Here is a 26,606-nt window from a genome sequence, read left to right as displayed (position 1 = left end):
CTAGATCTGCTACTGATGTGACTAAGGCGCCCCCTAGACGAGGCGGTCGATAAACATAGGGGAATTACCCGTAGCCAGCAGTTTGCAACCTTGAAATCGATATACCAATGTTCATAAAACTAACTCCCTGTAATAAAAAGACACATTGTATTCATTCAATATTACCTACTTCCAAAGGCTACTTATTTATTATTCATCCCAGAGTTACTGCTAAATTAGGTAAGTCATTTGGTGACCATGAATGACGACGAATTGACGATTGAGAAACCTTGACTTTCGGTAGCAGACATGACATATTGTTTGTATTTTCCTGTCACTATGACAAAGTACCTACTGACTCTGATGCATATTTGCATAATACCTATTTATTTAAATTAAATTGTATTCGCAACTACTGCTCGTGTCAGCAGTATTTGCAGAATGAAACAGACTTGGTTCTGCATTTTATTTTTATGAAGCAGATGAGAAGTATTCTATTTTTTAAATAATGGCATATGTAGTTTTTGTTTCATTGTGCTACTAACCTGCATAATTAACTCCTAATTTTGTTAAACATAAGAACATTTTTAAGTATTGAAAAGGCAACTTTCAATATATCGAGAATATCTTGCTTGATTTTTTGTCTATGGTACCATTGCGCCAAACATTACCAACTCGTAAAAAAGTTCTGTAGTTGTTTATGGTATCTACTTGACAATCAATCATGGCGAGCACGTCGAGGTCTGTTTTCCTAATTTATTTTATTCCTGATTCGTTATTATCGACGTTATTTATGTATTGTACAGCCGAATATATTTAATATTTACTATGATATTACGTAAGTTAACGATGGTGCTAATTACATGTAGCAAGAGGCCACTGCGAAGTTGTTTCCCAAAGATTTGATTTCTACTTGTTGATGAATGATGAGCCTACTTTCTTTTGCGGTTTTAGGATTGAGGCGAATAAGGTGGTGTGCTATGCGCACCCAGATGCACCGCTCATCGAGGATTACAGGGCCGGGGACATGATATGCTCGGAATGCGGGCTGGTAGTCGGCGACAGGTACGTAGCTAAATGTTTGTTTGGCAATATTTACGAAACGCACTGAGCTTTCCACCACTGATGCCATGTCGTAATAATAACAAAGTTGCTGAACTAATGCGAGTGATGTATTTGATTTCTATTATTTCGAGGTCAATAAATAATTGACTAATTGTGCAATGTGGAAACTTGAGAATTGCGCATAGGAACAGAGAAGTAATTAAGCTGTATCACTCACACATACACATACGTTCATTTGAATTGTTAACTTTTGTCAACAATTGTAGTTTCAAACAAATATTTTTGAATATAAAAACTAAATGTACAAATAATAATGTTCCACAAAATTGCACATAGCTCTATAATCATGTGTGGTATGATTATTTTTATAGTTCTAAAGGACATAATTTGCATACCCTGTGACTACTCATTAAACAGCTTATCTATGCATACTGCACAGTTCTGATGTGGTATGTCCATCGGAATTAGGACAAAACAGTAATTAACATGCAATAATGAGTTTATTTCATTGAACAATACAATGTTGTCTATGTACTAGAAAAAAATGTTGTTTAAGAAGGCTGTACTTTGATTTTCAGAGTCATAGATGTGGGTTCAGAATGGCGTACATTCAGCAACGAGAAGTCCGGCGTAGACCCATCTCGTGTTGGTGGACCGGAAAATCCTCTCCTCTCCGGCGGAGACTTATCCACCATCATCGGACCAGGTCGAGGGGATGCCTCGTTTGACAGTTTCGGAGTATCAAAGTACCAGAACAGGAGAAACATTAGCAGCACAGACAGGGCACTGATTAATGCATTCAGGGAAATCAGTACTATGGCAGACAGGATTAATTTACCGAAAACTATTGTGGACAGAGCCAACAATCTCTTTAAACAGGTATGGTAACAGACATTTAAGTAAGTTACAAAATATTCTTATGCATTATCAAGGTCAGGTTTCATATGTTTGTGAAACAAACTGAATCATGTCTGTCCGAGAGTGAAATTGTTGATGTAATACATATTGAATTGATGTTTATATTTCATCTTTTGATTGAATTGGATAACTCTATTGTATTTACTCATGCAAAAATGTATGATAAGTACAAACTTCTCTTTTAATATAATATGGTTTCAGTAATCATAAATTTAAACAAAGTTTGTCATGGATAAGGGCAATTTTCAAGTATTTCCATTATTATGTTAATTTGTCATACATAATGTTGACCTCACTTACAGTTTGATTTAAACAATAATCTGCATATACATGAATATTAAACAATGTATTTATAAAAATTACTGATATTTTTTTATGGTTATTTTATTTAACATGCTACGTTCATGGTTCATTTGCAGATAAATCAAAGGAATATGTTGAAATTTTATTATGATGTTGATTCAGATAATATAACTTTTCTGTTATTCCCTCTGCCTTGTTTTCAATTTTAGTATCAATTGGTGTGGAATACCAATAAAGCGGCTCTCTGAGTTCTGCATCATAGAATACGTAATCTAGGTTCTATGATATTTCTACTCACTACCAGAAAGATTCGGCATAAAAACAGTCTAACATAGTTCATTTAATAATCTCTTTCTCAGGTGCACGATGGTAAAAACTTGAAGGGCCGAGCGAATGACGCGATAGCCTCTGCTTGCCTCTACATTGCGTGCCGTCAAGAAGGGGTACCACGTACCTTCAAAGAAATCTGTGCCGTCAGCAAAATCAGTAAGAAGGAGATTGGCAGGTGCTTCAAACTCATCCTCAAGGCTCTGGAAACTTCTGTGGAGCTCATCACTACAGCAGACTTCATGTCTCGTTTCTGCTCAAACTTGGGACTGCCCAACTCGGTACAGAGGGCTGCTACACATATTGCAAGAAAAGCGGGAGAGCTGGATATTGTGTCTGGACGCAGTCCCATTTCGGTGGCTGCTGCTGCTATTTACATGGCTTCACAGGTTTGTATTACTTATAGTTTTTATTTTGGCGTCTTTCATTTACAAAGACTGCTCCAATTAAGATTTTCTTTGTGCTTCTGTCAAGAATAGTTAATTTATATGACAGAGTTGCAGGAATACTTAGCTAAAAATAAATAACTGCACCTTGAATTAAACTCTTGTCCATAAATTATATTTTATTAATTTTTTGCTATAATCAAATCTGCCCTTCACACATCAGTGGTAATTTTAAACGCTGAGCGCAAACAAATAAAATGCATATTAGAATTTACATATTACTTGAGGTGAACAAATTCTTGACCATGAAGCTATATTATTTTGATGTAACATTTAGAAGGACAAGGTTAGAGATAAAATCAAGGTAAATAGTAGATTGGTCTGTTATGTTAGACTGGACTTTGATTTGGGAATTATTTGTTTTGATAAGGTGTTACAACTTATCAGTTCAAGAATACTATGATCACTTGAGTTTTGTGATGTTATTTTTCTTGTCTAAAAAAAGATGTCTAATTCTCCTTATCTGTATTGGCTGCAGTATCTTACGCTCAGTTACTCTGAAGGAGTTGTGTGATATTATTTTATTCCATGTTTACAGATTATGTATCAATAAAGATTAAGCCTAATCTGTCATATTGGTTCCAAGATATTTCCAGTTAATAAGGGAACTAATACAAAAGTCCAAAACCTTAACATAACTATAAAATTCCTCAATTCCAGGCATCAGAAGACAAACGCAGCCAGAAAGAAATTGGTGACATCGCCGGCGTTGCTGATGTCACAATCCGTCAAGCTTACAAGCTGATGTACCCATTCGCAGCCAAGTTGTTCCCCGAGGACTTCAAGTTCTCAACACCCATAGAATTCCTCCCACAAATGTAATAGGTACGTTATATCCTGTTAGATATAAGAAGGTTATACAAGTGAATTTGACAGGTCAGGCACACTGACTATGGTTGAAAAAAAAAAATTGCGCGGGAAAATCCTTGACGTGATATTTTGTCCTATTTTTTTTTGTTGGTTTATTGAGTTGTTTGGTTGTATTGTTGGTAAAATAAATCAAAGTAGGAATAAATAGCGCTATTCAGACAGCCATTTGTTCATGTAGACAAATGGTAAATTACACTATCAAAACTTCAAACCAGTAGGGTAACCCCAATGGTTACCTTAGGTTGAGTTATTCAGCATTAGTAACACTAATTTACCCGTAAAATGAGCCTACTTTATGCATATTCATTACCCATATTATCTGTCTATATTATTAAGCTCTTATGTTTGTGATCATATCATTTGAAAAAACTGTGTATTTATATTCATTAGCTGATCATATACTTACTAAGATTTATTGAAAAAAAGAAATACAGTGTTTAACAAAAATAAGTGACAAACAGTTAACAGAGTTGACTTGCTGCAAGCAAAGGTGTATGCGATAACAATATCTAAAAAAAAAACATTTATTATTATTACACATTTCATAGATTCATAAATGCATATTAATAGTATTGAAGAATAGGACTAACAGGACTGTAATTTAGAGGTGATGAAGATTGATAAGAAAAAGACAAAAAATGGCGGATGATTGTGAGTTTGCGAAGTTTTTAAAGACTTATCAGCAAAAATAATATCACTAAAAATCGGTTTATTTAGTAGTAGAGATGTTTCGTAAATTATAAGGCGAGAAACAAAAACTAAAAAAAAGTATAATCGCAGTTTATCGTAACGCCATAATCTACTGAGAGCTTTTGTAAAATAAATTATTTAATATTCATTAATTTGCAAATAAAACAGGAGACATATTAATGTAGACTGACACTTGTTAAAAATATCTAAATTAGCACAATTCATTAACATTTTCAAAGTTGAATTTTTCCTTTTTTGTATGAATAAGTAGTTTTTGTAAGTGTTGGAAAAAAATATGTTGTGATGGCTTGTTATGTGATTTCTAAGTATCATTTCTACGTAGGTGACAGTTGTGTATTTATAATTTATATTATCTGCATAGCTTGTAGGTCATTAGTTCGATAAACTATCTTATATTTTTTCTTGTAGAACCACCTTAGATTTATATTTGGGCAAACAATAACGATACTATGGGAATATATTAAAGCTGATTATTTAATTTGTTGTCAGATATCATCATAAAAGAATTGACTGCTATGCAATGAGCATTGTGAATGTGATTTGACCAATCCTTTATTACAATGATTTTTTAAGGTGTCGTACATACTTCAAGTTTAATTAAAACTCTTACTTAATTTATATAGTTAAAGTTTGCCCAAAACGTTCTATAAAATACTTAAAGTATTGTACCTGAGCATTGATTGCTCTTTATTCTTATCCTGGCACTATCATTTATGCAAAATATACTCGATTCTTATCGGAATAGAGTTCATTTTATACTGGTATAGAAATCAAAGTATTTGAACAAATATGTATGCAAAAGGAGCCACCATTATCGTTTAAGGAAATCATAATTATACTGCAAGTATTTTGAATTAATTGGCGATGCTTAAGCCCACTACACTAGTTATAGATAAAGTGTCAGTTAGTTATCTGATAGTTAATGCTATCTGCCAGATAAACGCTGATTACTACTTCTGCCAGATATTGCTATTCAGGACTTGTGAAACCCAAAGTTATTGTCTTGGTATTGATCAGAGACTTTGTCAATAACCCGTGAAACTGGCCGTATGACTGTAACCAGTAAAATGTTCTATATTACAGAGCTTATAACTGGATTTCTGCATATTCTTTTCTATCTAGTTGTCCCCAAATAATTCAAAATACTGTTAGTATTAGAACACGAGGTCTAAACAAACAATAACAGAAGATTAAGACTAAATTAATTTCATGTCTACCTAGGTTAGTTATTGAGTTATATGCATTTTTGGAATAACAATATAAATTATATTTTGTAAGAGTTACTATGTGATGCCCGTACCGAGTGTAATGTTACTAATCGACCATATTTTAGATAGAAAAGTTGATATAAATATACATATTCATATTGCCTTAATGTTGTACTTTAGAAAATTTATCACTACTGAAATATAGGGCCAATATAATCATACTGTCACAAAAAAGTTCCGTTTGTTTTTTTATCTGGCAACTATTATACATATAAATGTTGTTTGTGGATTAAAAGGCTCGTATTTATCGTATCATATGAGGATATATTTTATACATATACAATGCCACATCTCCGAAATATTTATATAATTTTAAAGGACTTTTTGTGTAGTAATATGATCTCTTTCTTCTTAATTTGAATCTTTTGGTCTCGTAGTGTTGCCAGTTCCACATGATAGCCGACTGTAACTTTTTGTAAAGATGTATCGTTAATTTTGAATGTATGTGTAATGTAACTAGCCTTAATTTAGTAATTATGAATAACGCCACAAAATAAATGTATACTAAGTGAAATTACTTTTTTATTACTTATCCTAATACTGGTTATTATTTGAATATAATTTAGCTGTTCAAGAAAATAAAACGAAACCTGGTTGTTCGACGAACCTTCTATATAATTTCCGATGAGTTTTTAAGACCATTGATCGGCAGAAACAGCTGTGTCCTGTAGACAACAGACTCGTAAACTTATTGCAAGAGAGCTTTATTACTGAAACACTTATACCAAACTGCTGATAGTTGTATGAACCTTTTAAAAGTAAGCATGTTTTCCGAATAAAAAATAGCAAAGGTCTTCCGAGAATAGTGTAGCATCCCTACAGTGAAAGAATGTTTCTAATCGATTAAGTATTTTCGGACAATCGAAAATAAATCTGTCTATAGTAAAAGGTAAGTAAAACATTTATATTTTCACTGCTCTGTAGTTAACTATCACATGTCAGAAATTGGTTACTGCTTTTGGTCGAGAATATATTTAATCTGCAAAATTTTTGGCAGTTAACATAAGGAACAAGCTTTATCTACGCGTATTTTGGTGTCCATTTCGACCGCGCGGCCACCTCATAATTTTTGATGAAACTTTGCCAGGAATTAGTAGTAATTTGTTACTTTTCACTCCTCTTTTCCTGAATTTGTTACAAAAAAAAACAAGACGCTATGACAAAGAACAGTTGGCCGCTAGAACCGCCACTTGCCGTAGTCATCGCCCGTGATTACTCAGAAACTATACAATGCAGATAGACGAATGATACATCAAAAGAAAGGTCTTTATTTGTTAAATTTGTTACAAAAATAAAAAAGGTCAAAACGTAGATAAACAAAAAGTTATGCAATGTTAAGTTTTCAGGTTATGAGTAGGTAAGTATATCACCGTAGGTACCAAATTAATATAAGGCGGCCAACCGTCCCGCATTCTGCGGGACCGTCCCGCAATGCTTGACGAAATCCCGTTTTGAAATTATTAGTAAAATAGTCCCGCAAAACGTTGTATGCGTCCCGCATGTCCCGCATCCCTATTTTTCTACACACAGATTACCTATAATATAATCTCGTTCTCTTTATTTCTACTGTAACACAAGTTAATTAATAACTTACCATGGGGCTAACCGACCGTGTGTGAAAATGTGTCCAGACATTATTATTATATGTATGTCTCTTCCAGACCTCGGGACTATAGAGTCCCGGATTTTTGGGAGGCGAACGTGGGGCCGAAGCCAACACGCTGAAGCCCTTTTGAGACAACTTTAATGAAATGGTGACACAAAACCGACGATTATCCCTGTATACACTATAGAAATGTACCCAAGGACAATCCCCGGTTCTGTGCTAAACTATTGCTAACTATGGATGAAAACTACTTGGGCTATTGTGATGGGATGCTAATGGACTAGGAATGGGGAAACTACGGGAACTATGGCACCTGCCGATGACAATGTATTAAATACATGTTAAAATGGCAGGTGGAGACTCGCCAACTCACTTACTGGCCCCCCGGGAATCAGTCACTGAAAAGCAACAAGTGGGCAACAGGGACATGAGCGGCTGAGAAGGGTGAGGATACCTCGGCAGATTTTAAACGCAGATCACGCGCTCCCTGTGGGTCCAGCATCACCGGCCCACTCGCCACTTACCACGAGGCACCTACCTCCGAGCAGGACTAACCTTGCTCTAGCGACTCCACTCTGACCGGCCGATGAAGGCAAGCCAAGAGGCGGGAGACCTATCCCCCGTCATGCTTCACTCCGGCAGGCCGGAGATGGGGGACAGTATACTCTCCCTGGAGCACTCGGATATATAGCCCCGCGGGGTCGCTACTCCCCGTCATCCGCCTCAGATGCCCTGCGGGGCTTATTATTATTATTTATTACTGAACTCGTGAGGCCTAATGATTTTGAAAATAAGACATTAGTGCACGCTGTGACACGATATTGATAGGTTAAATTATAGCTTTTTGCTTACGGTTTTTATTTTATCAGTTCCGTCCGATCATTTTTCAATCCCCCCCCCCCCCCCCCCCCCCCCCCTTTTCACGAAAGGTTAAGTCCCGCATTCAGTTTTCGGAAAGTTGGCCGCCTTAAATTAATAGAGGCTAATGTGTATAGAAAATTAGTCTTTAATTTGTTACAGCGAAAAAAGACAAAAAAATACTAGAAAGTAGGTTCAATAATATGTTAGAGTCGTTTTTAGTAGGCCGCGCGGACGGCAATATGCCTAAAATACAATTTCGTTTTTCTCGTTATTAAAAGTAGGTTTAAGCTTAATTAGAGTACTAATCGATGGGTAACGTAACCTAGTTTGAATAAATATAGCGAATTTAACTGCAACATTCATATTTTAGGAGATATTTACAATAAACCGGCCAAGTGCGAGTCGGACTCGCGCACCGAGGGTTCCGTACAAATGATAGTTAATAAATAATAGTTTAAAAAAAAACTAAAAAACACGCTTTTTATAGAAAAACGAACTAAAAATTAGAAAATAAATTTTAATGGATTTAAATTAAGAAAACAGTGTTAAAAATTTCAATGAATATAAATTAATAATAGTGTGAATACAAAAAAAAATATTTAAAAAAGCGTGGGGTGCATGGTGTCAATAGTTCTAAATATTTTATTGACAGATATGAGTACAGTGATTTTCATTTCGATAATATCTTAAAAGCACCCCACGCTTTTTTAAAATATTTTTTTTGTATTCATACTATTATTAATTTATATTCATTGAAATTTTTAACACTGTTTTCTTAATTTAAATCCATTAAAATTTATTTTCTAATTTTTAGTTCGTTTTTCTATAAAAAGCGTGTTTTTTAGTTTTTTTTTAAACTATTATTTATTTTCTACTTTTTAGTTTGTTTCAAAACTATTATTTGTTTTGTAGAATTAAAATTCTCTTTAGTATACAAAAAATTGTCAATATTAGAGAAAACGGCTAAAGATAATTATTGGAAATAAAAATTTACATCGAGTCCTGCCTTATCGACTGTAGAGAAAAATTCTAGAAAATTTTAATTAATTTTCTTACCTTATCGACTATAGATGAAAATTATATAGGTAAATTAACAAAAATCATATTTTGCAAATTGAAAAGCCTAGAAGTCGGTGTCTAATGGATGTTACTAAGTTAATTTTGCCACCGACTTCTAGGCCGGTGCACCTAAAATTAGTTTTTTTTTTGCTTTTTAGTGTTTTGGGAAGTCGGTTTAATTTTTTTGTAAAAAGGTTATTTATTCAAAGCTTTTCAGTGATACGAATAGTTGTCACTATCCATACATGTGGGAAGTTCTCATCAATACAAAGAATATAAGTCCAAACGAGGTATTTTACATGTTCAGTTGTCGAGTTCCCTCGACTTTCTCTGGTCTCCATCATCAGGTCAGCTCCAAATCTTCACTGTTGCATAGGTCTTGTCAATACGAATAATCTAAGCCCAAACACGAGGTAGTTTACATATTCAGTTGTCGAGTTCCCTCGACTTTCTCTGGTCTCCATCATCAGGTCAGCTCCAAACCTTCACTGTTGCATAGGTCTTGTCAATACGAATAATCTAAGCCCAAACACGAGGTAGTTTACATATTCAGTTGTCGAGTTCCCTCGACCCTCTCTGGTCTCCATCATCAGGTCAGCTCCAAATCTTCACAGTTGAATAGTGCTTTTAGGCGTACACCTGAGTGTCAAGTTTTTACCCTATGTATGCCTACAACTTTTGAAGGTTGCCCTCGATTTCTCAGGGTTTCCATCATCAGATCCTAACCTGATGACTATGGGACCAACTGCCAGCTATTCCGAGTCGAACAAAAAAAGAATCACGTAAATCGGTCTATAAACCTCGGAGTAATCGATGTGTATGTGTAACCTCCTCCTTTTTGGGAAGTCGGTTAAAAATGGAATAATTTTATCAAATTAGTGTATTGTCATCGGTCCTCAATAAATCTACAAAGTTTGAACGAAATCTGGCCATTTAAAGTGGGTCAAAATCGCGCCCAAAGAAGTCGGTTACAAACATACAAACATACAGGTGAAGCTAATAAAAAGCGTGTAAAAAGTGAGTTTCGCGCCAACCGTTCAGTTTAGAACAATCATAGTTATGGTAATTTCGTGAGAGTCAAAATAGTTAATATTTTTTATTTTATAATATAACTAAAATAGTAGGCCAGTACCTTGTAAAAGTTATTTTATTGAAGTTATTTATTTACAACATTTTATAGTCATCATTCAGAAATCTGATTGAAAATAACTAATTATGTCTTAAAGGTCATGGGGCATATCTGACCCGCTTTGTAAAAAGTGGCGGACATGAACCAAAGTAGTTTTAAATCGTGGAGAATGGTATGACGTTTCTTTGAATATAAATATTTTATTAAAATTCCATGGAGACGAATGTCCAGGATCGTTTGAAAAATATAAAAGACAAGCAGTTTCAGAGGATTGTACAGGTTGCAATGCTAGTTTTTATTGTTAAAGACATTTCATAAAGAAGGAAGGTGCCAATCCGGATGACCAGGATCTGATGAGGATCTGGACACCCTGAGAAATCGAGGGCAACTCTTGAATATTGTAGGCACGCATCGAGTCATAACCAGACATGTGAGTGTATTTTTGAGGGTACTGGTAAACAGTGAAGGTTTGGAGCTGATTTGATTATGGAGACTACAGAGAGTCAAGGGAACTCCCGAACGGTATGTTGCAACTACCACGTGTTTGGGCTTATTTTATTCGTATTGGCGAAGACTTTCCACAAAGATAGGTTTGACTGCCATTGTGGGATCGACAGCTAAGATCAGATATAGTTATGGGAACTCCTTTACAATTTATAACGTAACCTTGTGTTGGAGCTTATTTTATTTTAGGTGATGAGAATTCACTACTAACTTGGGTTAAAGCAGCCATTGCAGGAATGGGATCTTTTATTTTTGAGGGATTAATCACCTAAAGAGCCCCAGTTTCAGGTTTTTTTCGAAACCGCCTGACGACTTGTAGCTGTCGAATTGTAACAACGACTTCTAGAGAGTAGGATTCGGGGCTGCTGGCTTTACGTTTCTAGAGCCTTGACAAAAGTGTAATTCTGTCCCTTTCTTTGTTTTATAAAGTCGGCATTATTTTATTTTGTAGCATTTTACAAACAAATCCAACTTCAAACATATAAAAAAGCAACAAGAAAACAAAAGCAAGAAAGAAATTAAAAAAATATTAGGTGCATCGGTCTAGAAGTCGGTGTCTAGAGGATGCATCTATATTTATTTAACCACCGAGATCTAGACCGATGCATATAAACAGTTTTCTTGTTGTTTTAGAAGTTGTTTTTTTTTTTGTAAAAAGTTTTTTTTTTTTATATAATTTTGCGGGAAATATGGTGTTACATTAGATCTTATTATGTGTAAGTTTGTGTACAGAAACATATTTCACCCTTATTACGGGTATGCAAAATACAAATACTTAAAACTAATCGAAAGCTAATATTTAAAACTAAAACAATATATTTAAAATAAGTTAAATTAAAATAGCAACTCTTAAATTACGATAACAAAAGAAGAATATGAACAGTACGGCGTTTAGTGGGCACCAAAACGACATTTACTTTTACTTTTGTTGAGGAACTCTTTAACACTATAAAAACTCTCTTGAATTAGCCACTTTCGTAGGGCTCTACAGAATTTGCTGTACGGCAAGTCAGTCAGTTTTATTTTAACTTTTGTGAAAAGTTCTCGTCAATACGAATAATATAAGCCCAAACACGACGTAACTAAAACATACTGTTGAGGAGTTCTCTCGACTTTCTCACGTCTCCATCATCAGATAAGCTCTAAACCTTCACTGTTTGATAGTATCACCAGACATACATCTGAGAATCAAGTTTTAATCCTATGCATGCCTACAATTTCTGATAGTTGCCCTCGATTTCTCAGGATTTCCATCATCAGATCCTGACCTGATGACAATGGAAATAAACGGCGAGTATACTGTTTCACTACAAAGAAATGATTTCTCAAATCCGTCAAACTTGGTCGTTTAAATTCCCCATTGAAATGAGGAAAATATTTGATGTTTACACCTGATTTTCTCAAGATTCCCATGGTTCACATTGATGCGACTAATGCCATAGTAAATCAGAGCCTTTATCATTATACTGTGCTATATTTCGTTCGTATCCGCCGTGGGTATGGTTTTCATACTAAGATGCCCAATGACCTTTGAATGATTTAAAATTTTTCACAGTTTAGAGGCCATTATATTTAAGAAGTGTTTGATATGAATTTCACTTTTTATTCAAAACTTTAATATCTCTACGCGTTCATGTGAAAAAGGGTAGGTAGTAAGTTTATAATTATTAAAAAAATATTTTATGTCATGTAAGCAAAAATAATATTTTAATATTTTATGTAACTTCAAATTTATCATTTTCGCAATTTTTCCTTTATCTGTAGGTACTATATAACGTTGCTTCGTGCCGAATTTTAAGATTCTGAGTTCACGGGAAGTACCTTGTAGGTTTTGATTCCCTAGCGTGTGACGGAAATTCGTCTAAGGTGTCGGTAAAACTGCTGTATCTTTTGATCGCGTTAACTTAGAAGTTTGATTTTTTCATTGCTTAAAGGGACAATAGACCTAGGTATTTGGTATAAATTTCAATTTGGTACCTTTATTCGTTCGTGAGAAATAAGGTAGTAAGTTTCATTTTATTAAAATATTTTTATTATATTATATAACAAAAAAAATGAGATTTTCGCAATTTTTCCTATATTTGCATTATATAACAATGCTTCATGCCAAATTTCAAGATTCTGAGTTTACGGGAAGTACCCTGTAGGTTTTGATTCCTTTGCGAGTGTCGAGAATTTGTTGAAAATATCGACATAATCGGTTGTATCTTTTGATTGGCTTGGCTTAGAAGCTTGATATTTTCACAGCCTAAAGGGACAATAGACCCGAATATTTCATGTGAATTTCAGCTTGATACGTCCACGCGTTCTTAAGATAAAGGGTCTTGACAGACAGACAGACAGACAGACAGACAGACAGACAGACAGACAGACAGACAGACAGACAGACGGACAACAAAGTGATCCTATAAGGGTTCCGTTTTTTCCTTTCGAGGTACGGAACCCTAAAAACACAGTGGTATGAAAAGGTATGAGAGTAGGGTGTCCATGCATTTTCACATATTCGAAATTTTCGTTATTCACGTCTTATTTTTTTAGGGAGAGTGCATACTTTATAAAAATCAAAGTCACAAATAGATAGAAAATATGATGCTCAGACTCCACTTTGTAACTTTTGAAATTCCATGTACAAGGTAATCTAGTAATGAGCCAAATCTTTTCTCTTAAAATTTCCACCCATTTGTACTTAGGCAGTATTTTATATTTTTTAAATGGAGTGCATGTTCTCAAGTCATTTCTTTTATACAAGACATTTAATGGTTGCATTTTTTTCCAGTCATAGATATCTAATTCGAACTTGAAGTTTTTTGTATCGTTTTCACTATGATGCTGATTGGACTCGACATGAGAATGTGATATTTTGGATGCAGTTCTCGGGCTATTGCTTGAGGATGATGATGAGGATGACGAGGACGGACACACAGTTCGCTGCTTGCATTCAGTGTTTAGAAACTCCCTGAAATTTCTTTTCAGTGACATGTAAAGAGCTGCTGGTGTCATAAGATTATCCAAATAACTTGCAATTTTATAAAATAAAGGGTCATTCAGTTTAACATCCAGTAGTTTGTCGGCATATTTCATAAAAACTTCTCTCTGTTTTGATTTCTCAACAATAGATTTTCGTCCAGCTTTACCCATTTTTGCTGCAATAAAAGCAACTGATAATATAATACAAAGGTTAAACATCCGTTGCCTGCATCACAAACAAAATATACATACTGAGGTACTACAAATTATTGCTATGTAAGTAGGTACATATTAAGGGCAAAAACTTTTCTTAATTAATAATTTTATAACGAAGAAAAGTCGTCGTTATTTGACAGACAAAGATGCAGCGACTTATTTTTAAAAAAATTTGGTCACTAACGGTCAGCACTTCTATGAAAGAAGTGTGCAATTATATTTTGCAGCTAAATTAAAAGCTAATGTAAGTTATTAAGCTAAGAATATTTTTAAGAGATGACCACTTTTGAAGTGAAATGAAATCACATTAAAATGTGGCAGAGACTTCATGAATTTCATGTCATTTTATATATACGTAATAATTATAAGGACACAGTTTATTACTTTATACAAGTCATCATAAAATTGAAAAAAAAAATAAACTTATCGCAGTCGATTTGGATCCCTCTGCAATACACTTTTTGGTGGTGAGTTCCAACATACAGTGGGCACAACTGATAACTAAGCACTTTTAGACACTTCTGGATTTATAATGATAATTGTCTCAGTAACTTAGTAGTATGAAAATCACGGGAATTAAATACGTACGAGTACCTATACACTTCAAAATTCAGCACAGGAATTTATTTGCAACAAAAAAATATCGTTTTTTAAACCGCTTGCGACAAATATTTTTAACAATAGATTGAAAACAAAAGAGATCATTTTTCTGGAATCGTTCCCATCATAAAACACCTGCGGAAAGTCAATGAAACTATTTTTTTATCAGTAAATGGGTACTTTAAAGAATTAAGAACAATGGATATCAATATGACCGCAAAACGAACCGCATATTTGTTCAGAATACAAAATTAACAACATGCCTTTGTACTAATGTAATCATGGTACTCTACTAGTATGCACTCTCCCTAAAAAAATGTGACGTGAATAACGAAAATTTCGAATATGTGAAAATGCATGGACACCCTACTCTCATACAGTTTCATACCACTGTGTTTTTGTAAATATCTCCTAAAATATGAATGCTGCAGTTAAATTCGCTATATTTATTCAAACTAGGTTACGTTACCCATCGATTAGTACTCTAATTAAGCTTAAACCTACTTTTAATAACGAGAAAAACGAAATTGTATTTTAGGCATATTGCCGTCCGCGCGGCCAACTAAAAACGAATCTAACATATTATTGAACCTACTTTCTAGTATTTTTTTGTCTTTTTTCGCTGTAACAAATTAAAGACTAATTTTCTATACACATTAGCCTCTATTAATTTGGTACCTACGGTGATATACTTACCTACTCATAACCTGAAAACTTAACATTGCATAACTTTTTGTTTATCTACGTTTTGACCTTTTTTATTTTTGTAACAAATTTAACAAATAAAGACCTTTCTTTTGATGTATCATTCGTCTATCTGCATTGTATAGTTTCTGAGTAATCACGGGCGATGACTACGGCAAGTGGCGGTTCTAGCGGCCAACTGTTCTTTGTCATGGCGTCTTGGTTTTTTTTGTAACAAATTCAGGAAAAGAGGAGTGAAAAGTAACAAATTACTACTAATTCCTGGCAAAGTTTCATCAAAAATTATGAGGTGGCCGCGCGGTCGAAATGGACACGTATTTTGTACCAAAAGCATCACCCTTGGCCTTACATTTTACAACCCTAGAATATACGATCTGTTTACTACACCATACATAAGTAATTTATATATACAGTAGGTACTCGAGCTTGTATATACAGTAGGTACTCGAGCTTGTATATACAGTAGGTACTCGAGCTTGTATATACAGTAGGTACTCGAGCTTGTATATACAGTAGGTACTCGAGCTTGTATATACAGTAGGTACTCGAGCTTGTATATACAGTAGGTACTCGAGCTTGTATATACAGTAGGTACTCGAGCTTGTATATACAGTAGGTACTCGAGCTTGTATATACAGTAGGTACTCGAGCTTGTATATACAGTAGGTACTCGAGCTTGGATATACAGTAGGTACTCGAGCTTGTATATACAGTAGGTACTCGAGCTTGTATATGGCCCAAGAGAATGAATTTATATTACAGGGGCCCGATTCTCCTAATTTTACCTAAACGACATACGATTGAGGTTCGACTCGATTCGACTGAGATCCGATTCCGACTCGATTACGATTGAAGCGTATGTGGCATTCCGCTATTTTTCGGGTTAAAGAATCTTTATTTCTCAAACAAGAAACTACAGTTTCACTTAAATGAGAACAATTTTAAGTTAAATCTAAGTTAGGCTTAAAATTATTAGGTACATATTATATTTATGTTTACAGACATAGTTAATTCTGATATGCTAAGGAATATAAAGCAAAATCAACATGCAGTATTTCGATCTACCCTACATTACACAATCGCAAGTTAGTGTTGGTCGCGCAAAGAATGTGAATCTATGCATCATCGTAACCACATTGCAGACAAAACACCAGTAGTACAATACCTTGTTTACTTCAAGAGATTCATGTCATTCATAACATGATTTTTTAATTTTGATTTAAAGACATTGTAGGATTTAGCATTTTTCACCTCTTTGGGCAATTTGTTATATAATTGAACACCCGCAAAACTTATTGATTTTTTACCAAGATTAGTTCGTACTCGCGGTAATAAAATATGATCTCCTCTACGACTGCTCCGGTTATGTATTTGGTGTATTTTAGTGAACGTGATTTGTGTGTGTATAGTTTTATTAAGAATCTTTTTTATTAGTATGCACGTGTAATATGAGTGTAATTGCTTAATATTCATTATTTTCGTTTCTTTGTAAACTTTTATTGTTGGTGTTCGGTAGTCATAATGAAAAAGCATTTTTACAATTTTGTTTTGCGCGATTTGTAGGTCTTTTATGTATGTTTTCGGTGCATTGCCCCAAATTTCTATTAAATACATTAAGTGTGGTTTCACCAACGAGTTATAAATAGTCAGGCGTACTCTACGAGGGAGACAATGAACGATACCACGGAGTGAGCCGAGTAAGGAGGAAAGTTTGGATCGAATATTGTCAATGTGTATTCTCCAGTTTAGGTGGGTGTCTAGTCTTAGACCAAGGTATTTTTCAAACTGTTTCAGCTGCAGATTTTGATTATTAATATGGAGATGGGTATGTGGAGGTATATTTTTGTTTTTGGCTTTAAAAATTACGTAGCTTGTTTTTGAGGCATTGATTGTGAGCAGATTTTGTTCGAACCATGTAGACAAAGTGTTTAAGTCAAGTTGAGCCTGTTTTATCAAGTCTGTTATGGAGTTGCCAAAGTAGAAAATACATGTATCGTCAGCATAAAGTGAAACATTTCCGTGCAGGGGTAGTTGATGGATGGAATTAATATATATGAGGAAGAATAATGGTCCCAAAATCGATCCCTGCGGCACGCCAAACATTATGTCCTGCGGTGAACTTTGGTAATTTCCTATCTTCACTATCTGGGATCGGTTTTTGAGGTATGATTCAAGTACTTTATATGCCACTCCGGATATGCCTATGTCTATGAACTTTTGTAATAGTATTGGGTGACTCACAGTGTCAAAAGCCTTTTTGAGATCGATAAAGAGGCCCAAGGCTATCTTTTTTTGGTCTATATTCATTTGCATTTTGGTGATTAGATCGGCTGTGGCTGATAAAGTATTTGAATGGGGACGGAATCCGTATTGTTTATCGTAGAGAAATTTTATCGTACAAATTTCGCTCATTTGCTTAGGCGCCGTCTACATCTCCGCTCGTTGTCCGCCAGTTGTCCGCCAGGGCGGAGATGTAGACGGCGCCTAAGCAAATGAGCGAAATCATGTTAGAAAGAGACAACGTCATAGTCAGTTTTGTACGTTAGAGCAGGGAATTCCGCTATTGTTTCGCCGCCCAACAACTCACAACTCACAGCGAAACTATGGCGGTTTCGCCCTTTGGGTTTCGCAGCGGAGGTGTGCTACAGGCATTATGAGAGTTTTTTTTTCTACATGAAAATAATATGAGAAAGTGAAGGGCCATCATACCACTCCATTTTCTGCGACACACATGCCTTATCCTTCACTATTAGGTACCTTACAAAATGAGGATGTCGATAATTTTATGTAAATTCAATAAGTCAGAACAGGTGACCGATGGGTGCCATAACCAGCTGTCATTTGTATGGTATGTAGGTATCTATTGGCCCTTTTACCCATATGTCTGACCCATGGACTTAGTAAGGCTGCATAAATAGGTAGGTAAGTAATTAGGTTAATTGCATGCAAGCAATAAAAGTGTTGGATGGTTATCAAAAATGTTGACGGACCACCTTGGTGTGGTCTACTTATCAACATTTATAATAATTTATTGGTATGTTTATGGAAAGTTGGTCCTCACAGTCTAAAATGTCCACTGCTGGACAGAGGCCTCGTAGCTCAAAGCTTTCATAAATGGACTCCGAACTTTGAAATCATTTTTAAGTAATAAACTTTTCTAAGGAAGAAAAGTAGTTCCCAAGCTTTGCGTGTTCGAACAAACAAAAAAGTATGTATACCTAATATTTTTTAATAATAAAGATTAATCAATAATATGCCAAAATGCCTGAATGCTAGATTGCCATAGGTACTCAGTCTATGTGTACATCTTATTATGTGACATTGTTTTGGCACTAGGTATTAATTGCATTTCATTGGCTAATTGAAATCAATTAGGTATTGTCTGTGTGTTCCTATATGTAGGTATTACAATAAAGCTAATTAATTTAGGTGGTAATAATGATAAGTGGTAGGCAGAACACCAAGTGTGTTTGGAAAAGACCAAACCAGCTTTCAGCTAAAAACACGCACATAAATCGGTTTATCCATTTAAAATCTATGTTGCCGGAGACAGCTACATGACACATAATGAAAGGCACGGCATGGCATTTCAATTTGAACCTCATATAAAACAATCTATAACGTTAATAAGTATAAAGAGCAAACGACGGTTGACAGCAAGCTTGCAGCTACATCAGCTTCGCAGTTCCGTGCGGTTCATGTGTGCCATGACCTTAAGCGATCAAACTTACACCACCCTTTTTGCGTCAAGGGGTTAACAAACTTTAAAACAATACGATTTTAAAGTCACACATTCTTATTTAGGTCAATGACCCCGCATACGCTCAAAACATACAAAATATTAATTTCATTCGCTACTGAATTTGGTAATTACACGATAAGACTAGAATATTAATTAAAATTCCCGCGGGACCCGGGACGTAGTGTTATTTATAATAGTAAAATATACATAATAGTGTGTGTTTAACCATTTAACGACAAAAAAGGTTCTATTATTGTATCTGTTACGGTTTAAGCCCGAACTGCGGCTACACCTAGGTTCTATTAGATATCAACACCAAATTACTTCAAATAATATATTTTAGTTTATCTTTTTAGGCTATGAAGTATAGCGCTTTCGAACCTTCCTGTCACCAAAAAAAAGCTGTCCAACTTTAGCTACGCATAATTTAATACTAAAATATGCTAATGGACACAAAGTAGCGCGTAATTTATTACCCGATAAACTGCCCTTTTATAATCTGGCTACTTAATCAGACAAGAGCTTCAAATGAACATATCAATTAAAATAAAACTAACGGAGGGTATGAAAACGGATCAATTTGTATCGCGGGCTTTCCCAGCTACGACCTGCGACCTGCGAGCTACGAGCCGTCTGCGACTTTATTCTGCAACTGTTATGAAATCGCATCGCTCCACTATTCAGTACCGCGAGAGCTTTCGAACGGGGAGCCCGTGCTGCACGCGCGACAATCTCTCCCGCGTATTTACGCACGCAGCACATTCAATCCTAAATCCAATTAAAAAAACAATGTGTCAGTGACCGCTAATCGCCTATAATGGGATAATAGTGTAATAGGTTATTGGTTCATAGTTTTTCTTGTGTGGAAAATGTTTTTGAAGGATGTGATTTCGGAAAAATGTTGAGGGCGTCCCGCGCGCGATGTTTGCACGTAGGATTGCTGTGGTTCATTTTGTGCCTAGGCGACGTAGATGGACTTATAGGTATGTTTATTTGTAATCATTTTGTATTGTTAAAGCCTTAGTACTTACTGAGTTTTTTTTTTCGAGCGGACATCTGTTATTGTCACAGATAACTTACGAACAGTCTCGTAAATTCGACAGTTACTGCATTAAAAATGTCTTCATCAGAGCATTTTGCACCGTATAGCACTTGCCTTTATACAATTTACGAAGCATTCTCGAAACAGGTACTAAATATTTCAGGCTGAAGTGAAACAACAGTGTTTCTGAGTGAAACAAAACACGATTTAAGTCAAGGATTCGTTTCGCAAACATTTGTAATTAAGGGGTCGAATTTTGAGGCAAGTAAGCTATCAACCCCCTTCTGCTCACTCTCTCTATATTTATCTATGCTAATAAGGTTTTAGTAGCAGGAGCATCGAGAGAAATAATTTATGCTCGCGCTCGTTTGTGATAATGGATTGCTAGGTCGTTCTATTCGGGTAGAGAGAAATTTATTTCTTTCTATAGGTTTGATTTTGGATTCGGTTGGGGTTAAAGGAGTGAACTATGGTTAACACTATGACCTTGCGGAAATGACATGAAAATATATTTTTTATTCACACTTTTTTATTGTTACAGTCACTAGGTTTTGTATTTTTTGACGGGAAAACTTGGCATTCAAATTCTAGCGCATATCTACGTATGTTAATCGCTCTAGCTAGTTAGAATTCTGATTGAAAATAAGAAGTTGATTTTCACTTTGGACAGAATTTAACTTCCAGGATACAAAAAACTTACATAACTAGCCAAATGTGTATGATCTTAGTTCTTAATCTTATGCTTATACTGACGAACAGCAACCAACTATCTCAAAGACCACCTTTCTTTTATCGCACTTTTCTATCAGCTGTTAACAACGCCTACTGTTTTATTACTTTTTATTGGACATAGAACAAGGGCCCTGATGTATTCCCGTCAATAAAGTTTGATGTCATTACTATTGGGCAGTTTCGTGACTAGATTTTGCGAAATGCCACACCTAGGCGCACGCAACGATCGGATAATCAAATTGCCTTTTCTGTTATAGTTAGGCGTGTATTGTGAATATAAATCTGTGCGTATCTAGCTTTTTAGCTTAATTTGTCTGATGTTTAGTTCTCTTTGTTTTCGGTTTAGTATATGTAACAAAATTGTTGGCTTACGTGTGACACATTAGTCTGCCCTGGAAAAAGTCTTGGTTGATTTAATTACGGTCCCAGAAATATCATCTATTGTTATTATTCAATCTAACCCGTCGTCCTCTATACTGGATAACTGCTGAGTTCTGCTGCAAAACACGTCATTTATTTTGCATTTATAGTGTTCAAATTGTCGACAGCTATTTGAATTTCATTTTCAATTACAAATTACAAAATGTTGCGGATCACTCTAGCTTTCAAATTTGAACAGGCGACAACACATCTGACAAATAGCTGGCAACCCCTTTATTAAATCTAAAGTCCCTTCAATTTCCTACGAATTTCGCGCAGATGATTATTTCATACACAATTATGACAGGCTGCCATTAATCCGGGGAGGGTTATTTTTTATATCCCTCACAATTCGGCAATCGATATTGGTAGGGAGAAATATCTATTGTGTGGATTGAATAGTCGGGAGCACGAGTTCTATGACAAAATCCCAAACATTTGTCTATCCATTCATCTATTTTTGTACGGTTTGTCTGTAAGCCTATATAATAGTGGTCTGGATTTGGATAATCGATTTTTTATGAGAAAATTATACTATCCGAAAACAATTGCCGAGTGTGTCCTGTTACGTCACTGTCGGGAACATACTTCATGAAAAATACTTTGAAAACAGGAGTATTTCACTTGACCCAAATTTCGAGGGACACATTTTTTCATCGTACCTTTAAATATACAACAGATTTTGAACAGAAAATAAATATAAGCACGCTTTCCCCTTTTTCTTACGTCCCCAAAGATTTGACGTAAGTACGATCGTAGGCACATTGTCGAGAGGGGTGGCAACATCATGTACTCTGCTGTGAGTAGCCGTGAAACTGACATTATTAATTCATATATAGTTCGGCCATTCAGAGAATGCGTTCCTGACACGTCGCGATTGAACTGACGACGTAACTACATTAATTGATTATTGATATAATAATGTTGTTTTAATGCTCCTCAATTGTTAAAACGGTAAACAACCAGCAAAAATATTTTTATCGTAACTGCAACGCCATTGCAAAGTTACGTCGTCAGTTCAATCGCGACGTGTCAGGAACGCATTCTCTGAATGGCCGAACTATAGCTACAAATGCCTTTTCCTTTGAAAGATAGCGTTAAACTTGTCTCAGGTGACTTTTGAAAATGTGATTACACAGTAATGTATCTATTTAAATGTATCACGACTTTCACGAGGCTTGAATCGTTCACATATTGTATGCAAGTTGTTCAATAATAACCATTAAAAAAGTAAACACAAATGGAAAGAAATATAGGAAATTACCTACACTTCTTTCCCTTTAACCGATTTACAAAAAAACGAGAAAAGGAAATCAAATAAGGATAGATATTCCTGATAAAACTTCTCATCAGTCATTTTCAAAATGGATGACATGACAATATTAACAGTTACCCGCCATTTATCATTCGGTTGCAGAATAACGCTGTTAAGGTGATGTTTCACACCTAGATGTGTTGCCATTAACTCCCGAATTTAGGGTGCGATGATTAATAGTTTATTCGATTCCTACTCGATACTCGACTGCCATCGATTAGTTTTATTCGATAGCAAACTATTCGATTTAACTTCATAGCCATTAATTACAGAGTTTTATGTGGACGTTTATTTTGGTGCTGACGATTGAATGTTGAATGGAAATGCTTCGGTTTTAAGTAGTTTGTAACTTTTACGAAATAGCTGAAAGTTTTTTGTAGACGTTCGAGATAAATAAATAAACTATTACGTAAAATATATAAGTCTGCCGTTTTTTTTTTCTGTTGTATCTTTGTTTATGTCTAAAAATATTTTTCTTGCAATAACGAAAATGTATAGAGGGCCATTTGTCATGCAGATATTTCGGGTTTCCATGTCTGCGGTGCGACGATATTTCGTACCGGCAAAAGCCTATGGATTAATGTATCAGTGAGCGTTATAGATAGCTGAAGAACTTTTACAGTTTGTATGGTAATGACTAGGAAAACTCTGAAATTAAAATCAAGTTTAGAAGATATTTTTGGACGCACAAAATTCTGTTTTTCCTTCTTGGTAAACTAGTTCTCATATATTTATTCTTACGTACAATTCAGTCATACGCGTTCATTGGTATGTGCAGTTTTTAACAACTGACCTAATTTTAAAAGTTCAGCGAAAATACAACTTTCGGAAAAGTTCGATTTCATTGGAAAATGTGATGACATTAGTTTTATCCAAAGATTGCAAGATATTCTCGTATGTTTTCAGCAAACTTGCCGATTCTGTATTAAAGCATCTAACTTCTTATTTATATTGATTAAAATCTGAGTTCGGTTTTGTAAGGAAGCCCGAAAAAATGTTATACATATAATATGTATCTGTAAATAAATAGATACGTTTGCAAAATTGTGTTCAGAGTTAGAAAATTTAAAATAATATAATGGTATAATGGTGTAATAAATAAGTTAATGTTTACAGACAGCTGAAATAAATGGAAATGATAAAAAATGTAACTGCTAATAATTGCAAGATTTTCCCAATAACGTTCCTACGTCTTCCTTGTATTAGAAAACTAGCTTCTGCCCGCGACTTCGTACGCGGATCCTGTCCCTTATGCCAGCGACTATGGGGTCAGCAAAATCAAAGATCTGAATAGTCGCAATAGACGTGACCATAGGGATAAAAGTAGTGATTCTAATTAGACCGCATTTAAGTTGTGTGTGGCAAAAATATTACACGTAGGTATTATTTCGTAAAAAAACATTAAATAGATGACAAAGTCGTGGTGACTTAGTGGAATTCGTGGTGGTTTAGTGGGTAGAGAACCAATCTCTCAAGTATGAGCGTGCGTCTTTGATTCCAGGTCTGGCAAGTGCCTGCCAATGCAACTTTTCTAAGTTCGTATGTACTTTCTACGTATATTTTGGATACCAATGACCGTTATTTGGAGGGGATGTTAAACTGTAGGTTCCGACTGTCATTGAACATTCTTGGCAGTCGTTATGGGTAGTCAGAAGCCAGTAAGTCTTACCAAGGGGTAACCGGGTTGTGGAGGTCAGATAGGCAGTCGCTCCTTGTAAAACACTGGTACTCAGTTGCATCGTGACTGGAAGTCGACCCTAACATAATTGGGACAAAGGCTCTTGAGATAATAACGACAATAATAATGAGATATAGGCACCGCAAGACATCTGAGGCTGATGACGGGGAGTAGCGACCCCGCGGGGCTATATATACTGAGTTCTCCAGGGAGAGTATACTGTCCCCCATCTCCGGCCGGTCGGAGTGAACCATGACGGGGGTAGGTCTCACGCCTCTGGCTTGGCTTGGCCGTCCAGAGTGGAGTCGCTAGAGCAGGATTAGTGGCCCTGCTCGGAGGGTAGGTGCCTCATGGTAAGCACAGGGAGCGCGTAATCCGCGTTTAAAGTCCGCCGAGGTATCCTCACCCTTCAGCCGCTCATGTCCCTATTGCCCTCTTGTTGCTATTCAGTGACTGGTTACAGTAAGTGAGGTGGCGAGTCTCCACCTGCCGTTTTTACATGTACCTAATACATTGTCATCCACTAACATCCCATCAAAATAGCCCAAGTAGTTTTCCTCCATAGTTAGCAATAGTTTAGCACAGAACCGGGGATTGTCTTTTTTTTAACGACGTCCACCGGGGATTGTCCTTGGGTTCATTTCTATAGTGTATAAAGGGATAATCGTCGGTTTTGTGTCACCATTTCATTAAAGTTGTCTCAAAAGGGCTTCAGCGTGTTGGCTTCGACCCCACGTTTGCCTCCCAAAAATTTGGAACTCTGTAGTCCCGAGGTCTGGAAGAGATATACAAAATAATAATGAAGATAAAACGCAACAAAGTTAGAGAGTGGAGGCTCGTGACGCCACGTCTAGGTATGTAAAATTTGTACTAAGCAGTGACTTAACACGAAATTCAAGCGTTGTTGTATCTTCGTTATTATTTGTTTGTGAGAGAGAGAAAAGAAAAATGCGTGTCCATTATTTTAGGGTTATCTAAAAGACGGACTAATTACTTATTTTGATTCACTATACCTATTTCATAACATTCATTTCTATACATTTCAAGTGTAGTATTGCTCTTGAAGTTCCACATCAGGTGTTCCAGATCTTCGAGGTTTACACGTCAATAGAGAGTGCTTATCAGATTGAACCACTTTTGCTAAAACGTCATATCTTTATAAGCTATAGTCTAGCTGGGCTCCTGGGTTTCCACATTAGGTGTTTTACATCTTCAATTTTTATAAGTCAACAGAGAGTGCTTATCAGATTGAACAACTTTTGCTAAAACGTCATACCTCTATATGCTATAGTCTAGCTGGGCCCCTGGAGTTCCACATCAGGTGTTTTAGATCTTCAATTTGTATAAGTCAATAGAAAGTGCTTATCAAATTGAACAACTTTTGCTAAAACGGCATACCTGTATATGGTACAGAGAAGCTGGGCTCTTGGGGTTCCACATCAGGTGTTCCAGATCTTAAAATTTATAATCTCAGCTGAAAATGCTCATCAAATGAAACAATTTTTGCCACGGCACCATATTTGTATCTCTTATAGTTTTATTGGTCTGTTGGAGTTCTGCATCAGGTCTTCAAGTTTCGAAGATAAATTATAGCCTATATGTTGACCAGGCCTAATACTGATACAACAAAGAAAAAATCATTGAAATCCGTTCAGTAGTTCGGAAGATTAGCGTGTACAAACAAACAGACATACAGACATACAGACATACAGACATACAGACAAACAGACAGAATTTTTTTTTTGGATTTGTGCTCCATTACTGTTTCTAAACCCCACCCAATTATTATTTTTTTAATATATTCAATGTACAGACACAGTTTTTTTACAGATTTATTATATGTATAGATTATATAAAAAAAACGTAAGACCAAGTAATTTAGTCTCAACGTTCGTGTTTATCAGTAAGTTCAAGAGAAGTGGGTCACTCGACTGGTGTACACAGTTGTACGCGACACGTCAAACAATACATTGCGGATTAACTTTGGTTTTTAACAGAGGGTGATTGGTTTTGTTCAATACTTCGTGTGAATATGAAGTACTGTTGTAAAACGATGTGTGTGCAGCATCCTCTCTTAGTGATGTAAGTTAGGCATTTAGGAAAAACACATAGGAAGTGGTGAAGGGAGGGCGTTTTGGGGGCT

At 35.6% G+C, this 26,606-nt stretch overlaps 2 protein-coding genes across 2 annotated transcripts in view; both read left to right on the top strand.

Annotated features, from left to right (window-relative positions):
* The first annotated feature begins 653 nt into the window (after positions 1–653).
* Positions 654–6,401, top strand: LOC124646033 (transcription initiation factor IIB). Its single transcript, XM_047186050.1, has 5 exons — positions 654–720; positions 934–1,044; positions 1,623–1,923; positions 2,625–2,981; positions 3,699–6,401. Exons 1-5 carry the CDS (start codon positions 704–706, stop codon positions 3,858–3,860), a joined length of 948 nt encoding a protein of 315 aa, XP_047042006.1. The 5' UTR covers positions 654–703; the 3' UTR covers positions 3,861–6,401.
* Positions 6,402–19,964: 13,563 nt separating this feature from the next.
* LOC124645918 overlaps positions 19,965–26,606 on the top strand; it is a 135,004-nt gene continuing 128,362 nt past the window's right edge. Inside the window, exon 1 of the mRNA XM_047185897.1 lies at positions 19,965–20,259. Coding sequence (XP_047041853.1) covers positions 20,175–20,259 — 85 coding nt within the window. The 5' untranslated portion in view covers positions 19,965–20,174. The remainder of the gene's footprint in view (positions 20,260–26,606) is intronic.

The sequence above is a fragment of the Helicoverpa zea genome, chromosome 3, assembly GCF_022581195.2.
Source record: "Helicoverpa zea isolate HzStark_Cry1AcR chromosome 3, ilHelZeax1.1, whole genome shotgun sequence".
NCBI classification, from domain to species: domain Eukaryota; kingdom Metazoa; phylum Arthropoda; class Insecta; order Lepidoptera; family Noctuidae; genus Helicoverpa; species Helicoverpa zea.
The sequence above is the reverse complement of the archived record's forward strand: the minus strand, read 5'-3'. Positions and strand labels throughout refer to the sequence as shown.

Coding starts and splice junctions, on each gene's coding strand:
- LOC124646033 (XM_047186050.1), top strand. Junction 1,924..2,624: donor CCAACAATCTCTTTAAACAG/GTATGGTAACAG, acceptor TCTCTTTCTCAG/GTGCACGATGGTAAAAACTT. Junction 2,982..3,698: donor CTATTTACATGGCTTCACAG/GTTTGTATTACT, acceptor CCTCAATTCCAG/GCATCAGAAGACAAACGCAG.